The 16049-nt window shown below is 48.2% G+C and overlaps 2 protein-coding genes and 1 non-coding gene across 12 annotated transcripts in view; 2 read left to right on the forward strand and 1 right to left on the reverse strand.

Moving 5' to 3' along the window:
- JAK3 (Janus kinase 3) overlaps window positions 1-8013 on the reverse strand; it is a 31040-nt gene extending 23027 nt beyond the window's left edge. For 2 of the 10 annotated variants that reach the window (XM_067032458.1, XM_067032462.1), the window contains exon 1: window positions 7873-8013. In XM_067032458.1, the coding sequence (XP_066888559.1) occupies window positions 7873-7923 (51 nt within the window). In that variant the 5' untranslated portion in view covers window positions 7924-8013. Of the gene's footprint in view, window positions 1-540; window positions 666-7872 lie in introns of those variants that run through there. The other 8 variants (XM_067032454.1, XM_067032455.1, XM_067032452.1 and 5 more) reach the window with 6 other exon arrangements.
- A 220-nt stretch (window positions 8014-8233) lies between these two features.
- On the forward strand, window positions 8234-11701 carry RPL18A (ribosomal protein L18a). The gene is made up of 5 exons (XM_059062533.2): window positions 8234-8327; window positions 9651-9830; window positions 10429-10558; window positions 11223-11332; window positions 11546-11701. Exons 1-5 carry the CDS (start codon window positions 8310-8312, stop codon window positions 11636-11638), a joined length of 531 nt encoding a protein of 176 aa, XP_058918516.1. The 5' UTR covers window positions 8234-8309; the 3' UTR covers window positions 11639-11701.
- Window positions 11014-11146, forward strand: LOC131756498 (small nucleolar RNA SNORA68). The gene has a single exon (XR_009335672.1). It is a non-coding gene; the product is annotated as a small nucleolar RNA SNORA68 (small nucleolar RNA).
- Window positions 11702-16049: the final 4348 nt, after the last annotated feature.

Consider the following 16049-nt stretch of genomic DNA (forward strand, 5'->3'; position numbering starts at 1 on the left):
ATATATGTTAATTTTATTTGGGGGCCTATAACATATAGAAATTTAATATATTTGTCAATAATAGCGCAAAGGAGATGAGAGGAACAAAGCTGTATTGAAGTCAGGAAATGACACCAGGTAGTAATGTTACTGAAAGTGTGGTCTGGCTGCTCGCTGCTCAAAAGCCAATAAAGAGGCAAGGTAGAGCTTCCCTGGTGGCGCAGTGGTTAAGAATCTGCCTGCCAATGCAGGGAACACAGGTTCGAGCCCTGGTCCGGGAAGATCCCACATGCTACAGAGCAACTAAGCCCGTGTGCCACAACTACTGAGCCCACATGCCACAACTACTGAAGCCCATATTCCTAGAGCCCATGCTCGGCAACAAGAGAAGTCACCGCTGTGAGAAGCCCGCGCACTGCAACGAAGAGTAGGCCCCGCTCACCGCAGCTAGAGAAAGCCCGCGTGCAGCAATAAAGACCCAACGCAGCCAAAAATAAACAAACAAACAAACAAACAAATAAATAAATAATAGGCAAGCTGGTGGAAAGGAGTTTGCTTTACCTTGGATGCTGGCAACCGAGTGGTGGCGGGGGTGGGGGAGAGTGACTCCTTCCAAAAGCCAACTCCCCGCAGCTGACAATCAGTGGGCAAGAGGTTTTATAGACAGAGGGAGGGGGATACATGCAGAAATTGCACACTCAGCTCTAACGGTCCTCTTGAAATTGGTCACGCGGTGGTCTGACCAGCGTCATCTTGATTGTTTTAAGTACAGTTAATTTTCAGTTCTAGGGTCGGTTTGCTCCCATTTCCTTGAGGCCAATTCTCGGAATTGTGGCAGCTTATGTCATGGCTACGGTCTGGTCATCATGTAGTTAACTTCTTCCACCTGGTGGGGATTTTGGTACCTATAAGACAGCTCACAGGATATAGCTCAGAATATTATCTATAGCCCATGAAGAGGAACTAAAGGTCCTTGACTATGTTTAATGACTAAACTATTATTATTTAGTCTTGTTGGACTGTTTTCCTTTGTTTATGCATTTTTCTCACTTCTCTGATTAAACTTATGCTTTGGCTAAAGTTTCTGTCACAGACAAAAGGCAAGCAGAGGACATGGCGGGGAAGGACCATAGGGTCCTGCTCCATTTCAGTAACTCTAATCGACAAAAACAAAGGAAGAGAACCAGAAATTTGAAAGGAGAAAATTAATATAACAACTCTATAAATATATATTTGCCCTCCTTTATTTTCTTGGATTCTTTAACAGACATATAACTTGCATGGAGTAATCATTATAACAATGTATTGTTTGTTTTGTAACATATGTAGATGTAATATGTATAACAATAATAACAATAATAGGACAAAAAGGGGAAGAGGAAATGAGCTATGTAGGAGCAACATTTCTATATGTCCTTAAAATTAAGGCAGCATAAATCCAAGGAGATTCTAAGTTGAGATGTATATGGTAAGCCCTAAAGCAACCACTAAGGAAATAACTCAAAAAATACAGTGAAAAAATCATTAAAGGAAGTAAAATGTTACATTAGAAAATAGTCGCTTCATGCAACAGAAAGCAGTAAAGAAATAAACAAGTGGTACTATATCAAACTAAAAAGCTTCTGCACAGCAAAGGAAACCATCAACAAAATGAAAAGGCAGGGATTTCCCTGGTGGGCCACTGGGTAAGACTCCACGCTCCCAATGCAGGGGACCCAGGTTCAATCCCTCATCGGGGAACGAGATCCTGCATGCATGCTGCAACTAAGAGTCCACATGCAACAACTAAAGATCCTCCACACCGAAACGAAGGTCCTGCGTGCCACATCTAAGACCCAGCGCAGCCACAATAGATAAATAAATAAATATTTTTTTTTTCCAAAAAAGTACTTCCCTGGTGGTGCAGTGTTTAAGAATCCACCTGCCAATGCCGGGGACATGGGTTCGAGCCCTGGTCCGGGAAGATCCCACATGCTGCAGAGCAACTAAGCCCATTCGCCACAACTACTGAGCCTGCGCTCTAGAGCCCGTGAGCCACAACTATTGAGCCCACGCGCCACAACTACTGAAGCCTGCGCGCCTAGAACCCCTGCTCCATGACAAAGAGAAGCCACTGCAATGAGTAGCCCGTGCACTGCAACAAAGAGTAGCCCCCGCTTGCCGCAAACAGAGAAAGCCCACATGCAGCAATGAAGACACAAGGCAGCCAAGAATTAATTAATTAATTAATTAATTTTTTAAAATGAAAAGGCAAACTACAGAATGGGAGAAAATATTTGCAAACCATATATCTGATAAGGGGTTAATATCCAAAATACATAAAGAACTCATACAACTCTGTAGCAAAAAACAAATCTGATTTTAAAAATGGGCAGAGGAACCAAATAGACATTTTTTTTTCAAAGAAGACATCCAAATGGTCAGCAGGTACAGTACATGAAAAGATGTTCAACATCACGAATCATCAGACAAATGCAAATCAAAACCACAGTGAAGGACTTCCCTGGTGGCACACTGGTTAAGAATCTGCCTGCCAACGCAGGGGACACAGGTTCAAGCTCTGGTCCGGGAAGATCCCACATGCGCGGAGCAACTAAGCCCACGCGCCACAACTACTGAGTCTGCGCTCTAGAGCCCACAAGCCACAACTATTGAGCCTGTACTCCTAGAGGCCGTGCTCCGCAACAAGAGAAGCCACCACAATGAGAAGCCCACTCACTTCAACGAAGAGTAGCCCCCTCTCACCGCAACTAGAGAAAGCCCGCGTGCAGCAACGAAGACCCAACGCAGCCTAGTTAATTAATTAAATATTTTAAAAAACAGTGAAATACCACTTCACATCTGTTAAAATGGCTAGCATCAAAAAGACAAGAGTGGGACTTCCCTGACAGTCCAGCGGTTAAAACTCTGTGCTTCCACTGCAGGGGGTGTGGGCTCGATCCATGGTCAGAGAACTAAGATAGCACGTGCCTGCTGTGCGCCCTCCCCCCCAAAAAAATGACAAGAGATAACAATTGGAGGTGAGAATATGGAGAAAAAGGAACCCTCTTGCACTGTTGGTAGAAATGTTAATCGATGAAGCCACTATGGAAAACAGTATGGAGTTTCCGAAAAAAAATTAAAATTAGAACTACCATATGATCCAGCAATTCCACCTCTGTATATTTATCTGACAGAAAAGAATAACACTCACTCAAAAAGGCATTTGCACTCCCATTTCTTTGCAGCATTATTTACAATAGCTAGGACATGGAAGCAACCTATGTATTCATCAACAGATGACTGGATAAACAAAATGTGGAATATGTATACAAGGGACTATTAGCCATTGAAAAGAAGGAAATCCTGCTATTTCCAACAACATGGATGGACCTTGAGGGTATTATGCTTAGTGAAATAAGTCACACAGAGAAAAACAAATACTGTATGATCCCCACTTACATGTAGATACCACACATAGTTTCCATTTATATGTGGAATCAAAAAAAAAATGAACTCATAGAAACATAATAGATTGGTGGTTGCCAGAGGTGGGGGTGGGGTAGGGGAGATGGGTGAAGGGAGTCAAAAGGTACAAACTTCCAGTGACAAGATAAATAAGTTCTGGGGATGTAATGTACAGCATAATGACCATAGTTAACAATACTGTATTGTATATTTGAAATTTGCTGAGAGAATAGATCTTTAAAGTTTTCAACACAAGGGAAAAAAACTGTAACTATGTCAGGTAATGGATGTATTAACAAATCTTATTGTAATGATCATTTCACAATGTATATGTATATCAAATCCTTATATTGTACACCTGAAACTAATACAGTGTTATATGTCAACTATATCTCAATAAAACTGGGGGGGGGGAAGGAAAGCAGTAAAGGAAGAATAGAGGAAAGACAAAAATGACGTGGGACACATAGAAAAACAAAAAGTAAAATGGCAGATGTACTGTTGTTAAGGTGACAACACTCCCCCAATTGATCTACAGATTCAAAACAATCCCTGTCAAAATCCCAGCTGGCTTCTTTGCAGAAATTGATAAGTTAATCCTAAACTTCATATGAAAATCTAAGGGACCCCATATAGCCTTTTTGATCTTGAAAAACAAGATCAAAACTGTAGAATTCACATTTCCCAATTCAAAACTTACTACAAAGCTACAGCAATCAAAACAATGTGGTACCAGCATAATGGTAGATATATAGATCAATGGAATAAAATTAAGAATCCAGAAATAAACACATTTATCTTTGACAAGACAATTCAAAGGGGAAAGAATAATCTTTTCAACAAATGGTGCTGGAACAACTGAATATCCACACGTGAAAGAATGAAGTTGGATGGTTGTTTCATACCACACATAAAATTAACTCAAAATGGATCAAAAGCCTAAATATAAGAGATAAAATTATAAAAGTATTAGAAGAAAACATAGACATAAGCATCATAACTCTGGATCAGGCAGTAGTTTCTTAGACATGACACCACAAGCACAAGCAGCAAAAGAAAAATAGATAAGTTGGACTTCAAAATTAAAAACTTTTGTGCTTATTTTTGTGTATGGTGTTAGGAAGTGTTCTAATTTCATACTTTTACATCTAGCTGTCCAGTTTTCCCAGCACCACTTATTGAAGAGGCTCAAAATGGGTTAAAGACCTAAATGTAAGGCAAGACACTATCAAACTCTTAGAGGAAAACATAGGCAGAACACTCTATGACATAAATCATAGCAAGATCCTTTCTGACCCACCTCCTAGAGAAATGGAAATAAAAACAAAAATAAACAATGGGACCTAATGAAACTTAAAAGCTTTTGCACAGCAAAGGATACCATAAAGAAGACCAAAAGACAACCCTCAGAATGGGAGAAAATAGTTGCAAATGAAGCAACTGACAAAGGATTAATCTCCAAAATTTATAAGCAACTCATGCAGTTCAATAACAAAAAAACAAACAACCCAATCCAAAAATGGGCAGAAGACCTAAATAGACATTTCTCCAAAGAAGATATACAGATTGCCAACAAACACATGAAAGAATGCTCAATATCATTAATCATTAGAGAAATGCAAATCAAAACTACAATCAGATATCATCTCACACCGCTCAGAATGGCCATCATCAAACAATCTAGAAACAATAAATGCTGGAGAGGGTGTGGAGAAAAGGGAACACTCTTGCACTGCTGGTGAGAATGTAAATTGATACAGGCACTATGGAGAACAGTATGGAGGTTCCTTAAAAAACTACAAATAGAACTACCATACGACCCAGCAATCCCACTACTGGGCATATACCCTGAGAAAACCATAATTCAAAAAGAGCCATGTATCAAAATGTTCATTGCAGCTCTATTTACAATAGCCAGGACATGGAAGCAACCTAAATGTCCATCAACAGATGAATGGATAAAGATGTGGCACATATACACAATGGAATATTACTCAGCCATAAAAAGAAATGAAACTGAGTTATTTGTAGTGAGGTGGATGGACCTGGAGTCTGTCATACAGAGTGAAGTAAGTCAGAAGGAGAAAAACAAACACCGTATGCTAACACATATATATGGAATCTAAGAAAAAAAATGTCATGAAGAGACTAGGGGTAGGATGGGAATAAAACACAGACCTACTAGAGCATGGACTTGAGGATATGGGGAGGGGGAAGGGTAAGCTGTGATGAAGTGAGAAAGTGGCATGGACATATATACACTACCAAACGTAGGGTGGATAGCAAGTGGGAAGCAGCCGCATGGCACAGGGAAATCAGCTAGGTGGTTTGTGACCACCTAGAGGGGTGGGATAGGGAGGTTGGGAGGGAGGGAGACGCAAGAGGGAAGAGATATGGGAACATATGTATATGTATAACTGATTCACTTTGTTGTAAAGCAGAAACTAACACACCATTGTAAAGCAATTATACTCCAATAAAGATGTAAAAAAAAATCATTAGGGATTAAAAAAAACCAAAAAAACTTTTGTGCTTCAAAGGACTCCATCATGACAGTGAAACGTTAACCCACAGAATGAAAAAAAAAGCAAATCATATATCTAATAAGAAACTATGAATCTCTAGAATATATGAAGAACCCTTACAACTCAATTATTAAAAAAAAGAAACACCCAATTTTAAAATGCGCAAATAATTTGAATAGACATTTCTCCGAAGAAGATATACGTATGGCCAATAAGCACAGGAAAAGATGCCCAATATCATTAGTCATCAGGGAAAAGCAAATAAAAAATACAATGAGATAGCACTTCACACCCACTAGGATGGTTATAATAAAAGACAAATAATTAAAAGCGTCAGTGAGGAAGTGAATTTGGAGCCCTCACATATTACTGATGGGAATGTAAAATGATGCAGGAATTTTATAAAATACTCTGGCAGTTAAACATAGAATTACCACGTGACCCAGCAATTCCACCTCTAGCAATACCCAAGAGAAATGAAAACATACATTGACACAAAGATTTGCACGCAACTGTCATTATCTCATTTACAATAGCCAAGAAGTGGAAACCACGAAAATGTCTAACAACTGAAGAATGGATGAACAAAATATATCTACACAATAGAATATTATTCAGCCATAAAAAGAAATGAAATACTGATCCATGATATAATGTGAATGAACCTTGAAAACATATGCTAAGTGAAAGAAGCCAATCACAAAAGATCTCACTTTGTATGAATCCAATTATGTAAAATGTCTAGAATAGGAAAATCCATAGAGGTAGAAAGTAGATTCTTAGTATCCTTGGACTGGGGAAGGGGGAGGGAATGGAAAGTGACTGCTAAGGGTAAGGGGCTTCTTTGGGAGATTATGGAAATGTTCTAAATTTTACGGTGATGTTGCACAACTGTGTGTGTGTTTATATATATATATATATATATATATATATACACATATACACATATATATCTGTAAATGCAATTTTAAAAACCATTGAATTGTACAATTTATATGTGTGAATTGTATGGCATGTGAACCATATCTTAATAAAGCCGTTATTAACTTTTTACTTAATAAAAAAAATTCTAATTGGGCTCATTTGTCACCTCCTCCAAGAGCCCTTCCTCCTAAAATAAACCCTCCAATTTACCCTCTTTCCTCTTTGCTTTTCTTCACAACCTGACATCGTGAGTTCTTTCCTTTTCCATTCTCCGTCTCCCCTCCAGGAGAGCCTCTTTTTGCCCCAACAAATTGCTAAGCCCGGAGCCCCTCAAAGGTGGGGCTGCACCTTGATCGGTTCTAGCTCCTCCCCCCGCCCCGCCCCCCCGTCCCCCGCTGCCCCAGGATCTGTACTGGAAGCAAGCAGATGGGGTTTGAATATCTGCTACTATTAAACACAAATCAGACCCCCCCATAATAATAATAATAACTACCATTCCATCGCTTAATGAACGTTAGCGCTTGTTAATCGCTCTATGCCTGGCGTTTTACACAAGTTATTTTATCTAATTTTTCTTTTTTAAAAAATTTATTTTTGGCTGTGTTGGGGTCTGCATTGCTGTGCGCCGGCTTTCTCTAGTTGTGGCGAGCAGGGGCTACTCCTCATTGAGGTGCCCAGCCTTCTCATTGCGGTGGCTTCTCTTGTTGCGGAGCACAGGCTCTAGGTACATGGGCTTCAGTAGTTGTGGCACGCGGGTTCAGTAGTCGTGGCTCGCAGGCTCAGTAGTTGTGGTGCACGGGCTTAGATGCTCCGCGGCATGTGGGATCTTCCCGGACCAGGGCTTGAACCCGTATCTCCTGCATTGGCAGGTGGATTCTTAACCACTGCGCCACCAGGGAAGCCCTATTTTATCTAATTATTGTAACATTTCTAGGAGTAAAAACACCAGTATTATTCCCATTTAACAGAAGAGAACTCGAGAACTCCGTTAACACACCTCTGGGAGAAAAGAGACCCGGAGTGGGAAGAAGCGCCGCGATCTCATCATAGCCCCTGGACCACCGGAGGTCTGCTTCCATATACGTAAGCATCCCGGGGAAGTGGAACCCGGAACGGGTCACCGAGACCGCCCGGCGTATCTACAACTCCCGGCATGCGCGCGCGCGCCGACGCTCCCTTACGTAGCGTTTGAACAGGAGGCCTAATCTTCCCCAGTCTTGGGAGTTGTAGTCTCGCCGCAAACGGAGGCCGGGCTGTGAGAGTTTGGTGGATCTGGAGCCAATGAAGAAGCAGATTTTATTGAGCTCGGGGCCGACGAGCCAATGGGCTTGCGGCCTCGAATAGGAGGGACTTCCGGCCACGAAGTCGAGATGAGCGGCTGCGCAAGACGGTCATTTCCTTTTAGAGGGTGGCGGCGAGGGAGGATAGAGCGCTATGAAGGCCTCGGGGACGGTAAGACGAGTGCGGTGGGGCAGGGAGTCGGGGAACGCGAAGCGGAGCGAATGTGGGCCACGGGAGGAGGCATGGGACACGCGGGAAGTGCTTGTTCCGGCTAGGTCCCGCGCGCCGCCGTCCCCAGTTGCAGTCAACATGGCGGCCACTGCGGGAGCCGCGTGGGGAGGCCGGTGCATGGCCCGGGCCGGCTCGGGGTCGCGGAGGCCGGGGAGGCCGAGTCTCCTTTCCAGGGGAAGGGACAAGTTGCGCGGCGTGGAAGCACGCGCCGCGGGACCTCATCGAGCTTCCGAGCCTCAGTTTGCCCGTCAGCAAAGTGGACAAGGTGGCCGGAGGGCGGGGGGAGGTGGAGGGCAATAGAATCTGTTTCTCCTGGCCTGGCTGTGAGAGAAATAGAAGAAATTTATAAGTTTTAGCTGACATGGAGAGGGCGAGTCTTATCGCTGTGGAGAGTGCTGGGCAAAATCAGAGGGTGTTAATAGCACAGAGATGGAAGAGGAGGCCCTGGGAAGAAACAGTATGGGTGGGTCATTTTCAGCTTTCCAGTCCCACTTTCCACATTGGAAAAGGGACCGACCGCATCGGTATCCTTTCCTGAATGGGTGGTCCGGGAGGCTGATGAGTCAGGTTGAGAGATAGAAGTAGGAACCAAGTTTGTGAGGTTTGGGGTTATTTTCTATTGATATTAGTAAAATGGTGACGGGTCATCTCATGGAGATGGTTCCTTTCTAGTATACCACAGGATTTGGACCTGGCAGACATCTTCACCTTTTGTATCTGTGTAAACAGGGACAGCATCTGGGAAAACTGAGGCAGCTGCAAGTCATGACAGCAGTGCAGGGAGCCCAGAGCTGGGCAGGGAACTGGATTCTTGTCCTGGTTCTGCCTGGAGTTGGCTGTGAGATCCCAGGCTGGTCACTGTCTCTGGGGTCCCGAATGAAAGAGGATCTTGGCAAGTTACTGTGAGCTGCAGAGATGCTCTGGAGGAAGGAGACAGCTTGACTGTTCCAGGCCAGCCCACAGAAAGGGAGAAGAAGGGAGGGGTTGAGACCCTCACCCAGCTTTCCTGAGCCAGGGCAGAGGGCACACAGGCACCTTGGTTAATCCTCCCCACTCTCACTCCCTTTTATGTGGAAGGCTTGGACAGTGGCCTGACCCACAGACAGCCAGATTTCACATGGAGGTCCTGGGGTGGGACTTGCCCTTTTCCGTCCGTCCCCTGATCCGGTTGTCAACAGGCTTGGGAAGGGGAGCAGAGTGAGTCTCCACAGTTACCTTTGGGCTTTGGGTGCTGGCCCCGCCTCACCCCCATTTCTCTTTCAGCTTCGAGAATACAAGGTGGTTGGGCGCTGCCTGCCGACCCCCAAGTGCCGCACGCCGCCCCTCTATCGCATGCGGATCTTTGCGCCTAACCATGTTGTTGCCAAGTCCCGCTTCTGGTACTTTGTATCTCAGCTGAAGAAGATGAAGAAGTCTTCAGGGGAAATTGTGTACTGTGGACAGGTATGGGGTGTCTGAGGCTGGGTGGGATCCGGAGAGGATTTACACCCTCCCATGGGGCATCTGTCACCCCACAAAGTTAGCAGACTTTACAAACTCTGGCCTGTTCCCTTGTGCTCTTCAGGCCCTAGCTTGGGATGGAATAGGTGACTCGGTGACCTTTTCCTTATGAGAAAGCCCAAGGCCCAGGGAAGGCCTGCTGGGACCCCTTGGTTGAGGCTGGGTCTCATCTATAAAGTGAGGGGAGATGCTGGACTCTGCACTGTGAGGCTACATTGGGCAGCAGGTGGTTTTTGGCCCAGATAGTCCCAGGAGAGTTGTGTTGAGGGGTGGTCTGGAGCTGTGTCGGTACCCATGGGGGAAGCATCTCGGCCTGGACTGCTCTGCACCCCTGCTGTTGCCATGGGAATTTCCCTTGCACGGCAGATTTCCCCTCAGATGTCTGAAGGTGCGGGGACTGGGAAACAGGCAAGAGAGACCTGGGGGCTGGGCTGTCCTTTGGAGTGACGGAGCGGGACATGAGCAGAGGTTCAGGGATGGAGGGGGTCTGATTGAAGCCCACTTGCTGCTCTCGCCTCAGCTGGTCTCCTCTCCTTGGCAGGTGTTCGAAAAATCTCCCCTGCGGGTGAAGAACTTCGGCATCTGGCTGCGCTATGACTCCCGCAGTGGCACCCACAACATGTACCGGGAGTACCGGGACCTGACCACAGCCGGTGCTGTCACCCAGTGCTGTAAGCCGCCGGGTCCCCAAACCGGGTCCCTCCTTTAGGCTCACGGGGCAGGAACTTGCGGCTCAGTCTGACGTCCTTCCTGCCAGACTGAGGCAGGAAAAATGCAAGAGCTTTCTTGGGGGTAGGTGGGAGTCCCAGGGATGGTGACAGGGGAGGCACAGGAGGTGTTGCTTTGGGGGCAGAGGAGTGGAGGGGATGCCCCAAGCACACCTTTTTCTGGAACCTTGGCAGCAAGTGGACTTAGGAGATTGGAGGGAGGGTCCTCGAGTCATTCCCGAGCTGGTTGAGTCACCCACCACCAACTGCATCTGCAGCCTCCTTTTTGAGGTTTGAGGTCAGCCCCTTGTGTAGAGGCAGTGGTGCTCAGAACCTGGTACAGCCCCTGTCCAGTGTTGGGACCTGCCATTCGCAGCCCCAGGTGCTCCCAGGATGGGTCACCTACCAGGACCAGAGCCCAAGCACCTAAACCCAAGAACTGCTGTTTCTTGTAACAGCAGTTTAAACAGAGGTGCTCACAGCAAGTGGATCTTGTCGCCTTTGGGGGCCTGCAGCCATGCCCCTCAAAGTGAATTTGGAGGTTCTACATACTTGGTAGCCAGTACCTGCTGGGACCAGATGCTGTGGCCACTCGTTCCCCAAGTGCCCCCCTTCCTGATCCCTGTAGACCGAGACATGGGCGCCCGGCACCGTGCCCGGGCCCACTCGATCCAGATCATGAAGGTGGAGGAGATCGCAGCCAGCAAGTGCCGCCGACCAGCAGTCAAGCAGTTCCACGTGAGTGCCCTCAGGGCCCTGCTGGGCAGGCTGGGCTGAGGGGGCTGCCCTGGAACACCAGACTGGCCTGGCAGCTCCTCCAGACTTGGGAGATGCAGTAAAGCACCGGGTTTGACGCAGGAGCCCAGTGGGGGTGGCCACACCTCAGTGGTCCCTGGGAGACAAGGTTAAGAGCCTACGCCCAACCCCCTTGCCTGCCTTTTCTTATTACAGGACTCCAAGATCAAATTCCCGCTGCCCCACCGGGTCCTCCGTCGCCAGCACAAGCCACGCTTCACCACCAAGAGGCCCAACACCTTCTTTTAGATGCAGGGCCTCCCTGTCCCCAGGTCTGCCCAAATAAAACTCGTTGGGAAAACTGGGCGCTCAGATACAGTTGTTTTCTTTGCACACCCTGCAGAACTCAAAAGGGTGCAGCCAAGCTGTGAGTGCTCTGGGAGGAGCCCTCCTCTCCTCGAGTAGGGCCCTGACATTGGATTCTCCAGAAGGGGAGCTCTAGGAATGGCCAGCCCCTACTCCCTCAGCTCTCAGCGCCAGCAGGCAGCTCTGTGCTGTGAGCTTCGGGGTATGCTGTAGGCCACGGCTTTGGCCCCCAAATCTTTCTTACCTGCCTTGTTAGACACAGTTTTCAGCTCTGTGCCTCCCCCTGCCACCCTCCGTTTCTTTGGTGGTGAGATGACAGCTGCACCCGGGGGGAGATCAGGTTGATGGGCTTGGTTTCATTCTGTTGTGTGGCCTTCCCCCCACCCAGCCTACAACCCTGGTCAAGATCCTCACAGCAGACACAAGGGGGCATCCAAGAGGGTCGTGAGCCTGCTGTGCTAGCTTGTTTCCCCTTCACCAGCTGGGGGCCCCTTGAATGAAGCTGTCCTAATCCTGCCCAAGGAGGTCAAGGTTTCACAGTGGGCATCTGTCTTCTGGAATTCCAGGCATGAAGCTAATCCCACCCTGGCCTGAGCTCCTCAGCCAGGAGGCTGAGGCACAGCTAAGAGCGCAGATGTTGGGAACATCTGTCCTTGGTGTGTCACCCTGGGCAACCCTGGCCCTTTGAACCTTGGTATCCTCTTCAGAAGGTCTGGACACTGACCCGATTTGCTCAGTTGACAAGCCTTTGGGAGTCACTACTCTGCAGGCAGTGGGTACACAGGTCAATGAGGACCTGCCTTGTGTTCCAGAGAGCCGTCGGTTGGGAAGAAGCTGAGGCACAAAGAAGTAGTTGAGGGGGCGGGGAGAGCAACCAGTCCTGGAGGGTGGTCCTGGATAGGGGCACAGTCTCCCCTTCCCTACCTGTGGCCGTGGGGCTAGTTGGCGGGATGATCCTGGGTGGTTTCCAAAAAACCAGCTCACTGCAAACCCCACCTGTTCTTGGAGAGGTGCCCAAGGCAGGGCTCAGGCACAGTTAGCCATTTTCATGGGAAAGACAGGCCCTGGGTCCTTGCTGGCTGCTTTGCCTGTTGTTCCAACACTGGTGCTTCTTTCCCACCTCCCAGGCCTTTGCAGTTGCTGAGCGCTGTGCCTAGACTACTCCCCACAAATCATCACTGCCTCGCTGAAGACTGTAAACCATTGGGTTTCTGTCCCCCACCAGACTGAGTCTGAGAGGGCAGGGGCCACGTGTGTCACAAGGAGGAGTTAAGTAAGCCTGAGAGAGTAGTGATGGCCAGTGAATATCCCTCTACCTGTATCTGCACGACTTGGGGTAAAGTCCTGGGTCTGGCAATGCTGGGTCAGATTTTTTATGTTAATTGCCAGAATGTCTTCCACAGATGTACCAATTCATTCTCAACAGCACTTAATAAGAAGGGGTCATGTTTTCCTCCAGCCTTGCCCACAACTTGGGTTAGCAAGCTGGTGGCTGAAAAAAACCACATCTTAGGATTTGAATTTGCTTTTCCTTATGCGAAAGCGTTCTGCCCTGATAACAAAAATCGTTTATATGAAAGAAAAAAATCTTAACGAAGTTGAACCACTTTTTAAAAGCTCTGGTATCATTATTCCCTGGCAGTCCAATGGTTAGGACTCGGCGCTTTCACCTCGGGCCCGGGTTCAATCCCTGGTCGGGGAACTAAGATCCTGCAAGCCATGTGGTGTGCACCCACCCCACCCCCCGAAAAAAAAAGCTCAGGTATGTGGAGCAAAAGCCTGAAAAAAAATCTCTACATATGTTGCAAATACTTTCTTCCTCAGGGTACTTTCTGATGTTTAAGGTGTATTTTGGGGGGCCAGGCCAAGTCTTTATGTTTTCCTAGTTGATTTCATTAACCCTGTGCTTTCTGGCAGAAATTCCTGGTTGCCCTAAATATTCCTTCTCTTCTTCGGTAAGAGGAATCTCCATATCTAGATGCCACCCAGAAAAGTTTCCCATCCTCCTTTTAACCTAGGGATGGCATGTGATACTAGCAGTAGTGTTGTGTGCCATTTCCAGCAACTACCATCTGGCTAGAATATAGGCACAACGGCTGGTACTCCAGCAGCTGTTTTTACCCTGGGCCTGCATGACTAGAACATGAGAAGTAAACACCTTTGTAGGCTTTCCAAAGCTGGCTGGAGGTGAGGACCACTGAACTGAACCCTCAATCTCCGGTGGGAGTTGAGATGCCAGGACCAACCAGCGCGAAGGCCCGGAGCTAGGAGGAAATGGGCCCATCCATGTGTGGTCTGTGAGACAGGACTGGCCACTTGGATCACTGACTCCGCTCTGTGGTCAGCTGGGGCCCAGGAACAGGTCCTTGCCCGGGCTCACCCAGCCAGCCTAAGGATAGGCAGGAACCTGGAACCCAAGAGGCCTGGTGGACCCCTCCCTCCTCAGGTGCTGAGGCATTCCCAGGTCCCACCCCTGGGCTTGTCAAGGTGCTGGGTGTCACAGACTGGTCAGGGCTGGGATCCCTGGGGAAGAGCCGCCCATCCCTGACCCACCCTACACCTCACTCCTGTGTCAGGACCAAGGGCAGGTGCCAGGGCAAGACGAGGGGGGGGTGCCCCGGAGACCTGTAGTAGATCCTGACAGCCAGAGACTCTGAGAATCATAGGATCAGAATCCTTAGGACTTGGAATCTGAGAATCTCACAATGACAATGACCATGACAGCCACCAGTGGTAATAAAGGTTTGCTTTTACTGAGTGCAGGGTTAGATGTTCAAGGACAGATACCCATCAGGTCATGCTGGGGTTAGAGTAGCTCATGACCTCTCATCTCCGCCCCTTGCCGTGTCTCCAAAGAGACGTGGGAACGCTGGGAACCCAGGCAGCAAGCAGGAGTGAGGGCAGCAGACACCCACCCAGCACCCCAACATTCCTGCCCCTTTTGCTTAGACTGCTGCTGCTGGGCCTCAGGGATCGCCCTGCTCCTCTCCTCCCATCGACAGGGGGTCCTGGGGTCCTGCCTGCACTCCTCCCATTCCATGACGAACCACGCAGTCAAGGAAGGTGTGACTGCTTCCCCTCCCTGCTCCCTGCCCTCCTCCATACTTTCTCCACCACGCACGCTCCCTGCAGGGCTTCTAACTCTGGGCCTCCCGTGCAGGAAGTCCAGAACATGTACTGAATCCACCCGTTTCTCTCCACCCCTCAATCCCCGCCTTGGACATGGTGGGCTTTTCAGAACCCAGAACTCTCATTGCTCCAGACTCTCTAATGGTGGCCCACCCCCACTAACCAGCGCCCTCAGAATAAAACCCAGACCCCTCGCCAAGGCTCAAGGTCCACTGTGTCCCTCCCTGTCCTGCTCCTTTCCACCTCAGGGCCCTCCCCCCAGCTCTCTCGAAACCTGTCTCATTCTCTGTCTGCAGGGCCCCTCCCTGAGACCCCACATTAAATGGCCCCCCAGGCTACCCCCATCTTTGACTTTGCTTCACTTTTGTCATCTATTAGCTTCTGAAATGGGTATTCATCTGCTGGCTTGGTCAGAGCCATGAGGCCGTGAGCGGGGTGTGTCCACCTGGATCCTGTTGTGTCCCCAGTGTCCTGTTCCTAGAACCTCCGTGGGGAGATAGGACAGGTTTTCCCTGAGTTTGCAGCAATTTGCATATATTTGCATTCTCTTGCTTGGCTTTGTGGGAATCCTGGATTTCCCCTTTCCCACCAGGTTTTCCAGGAGGATGCAGCAGGGGAGTAGAAGGAGGAGGAATTCGGTGTCCTCCGCATCCTCCTGGCACAGGTGAAAGGTGCACACCAGCAGGCAGCAGATGCAGGGAAGAGCAGGCCGGCTCTGCACCCTTGCACGGAGAGAGAGTGAGAAGACGGTTCGGGGCAAAACATGAGGATGCCTGGGGGACGCTGGACCCAGCTTGGATGACGTGTATAGGCCAGAAGAGGCCACCAGGGGGCGGCAGAGGCTGGGGAGGGTTCCAGTGCCCTAGCATGAAACCAGGCAAATTCTTAGATCCCTCTCGCTTATGAAGGAGGGAACCCAGCTTTTGGAGGTCGAGCTAGGACTTGAACCCAGAGGTCAGAACCTCCAGATGACAGTGTCTGAGTTTCCTGATGGCATGACCCTAGACAAGGGACTTCCCCTTCCCCTGTACCTCTGGTCTCCTCAGTTGTGTGATAGGGACATGCCAGACACTACTTCCCCGGGTAGTCCTGTCTCCATTTATTCAGGTTCATGGCCACAGACAGTCCGTCCCCCCTGACCTCCATTATACACTTAACGTCTGGCACAGCGTAGACACTCAGTTCATGTTTGGTGAAGAAACCAACGAATGGATAAGGAAATGAA

This window comes from Kogia breviceps, chromosome 4 (assembly GCF_026419965.1).
Source record: "Kogia breviceps isolate mKogBre1 chromosome 4, mKogBre1 haplotype 1, whole genome shotgun sequence".
In the NCBI taxonomy this organism is placed as follows: domain Eukaryota; kingdom Metazoa; phylum Chordata; class Mammalia; order Artiodactyla; family Physeteridae; genus Kogia; species Kogia breviceps.

Coding starts and splice junctions, on each gene's coding strand:
- RPL18A (XM_059062533.2), top strand. Junction 9,831..10,428: donor AAATTGTGTACTGTGGACAG/GTATGGGGTGTC, acceptor TCTCCTTGGCAG/GTGTTCGAAAAATCTCCCCT. Junction 10,559..11,222: donor CGGTGCTGTCACCCAGTGCT/GTAAGCCGCCGG, acceptor TGATCCCTGTAG/ACCGAGACATGGGCGCCCGG.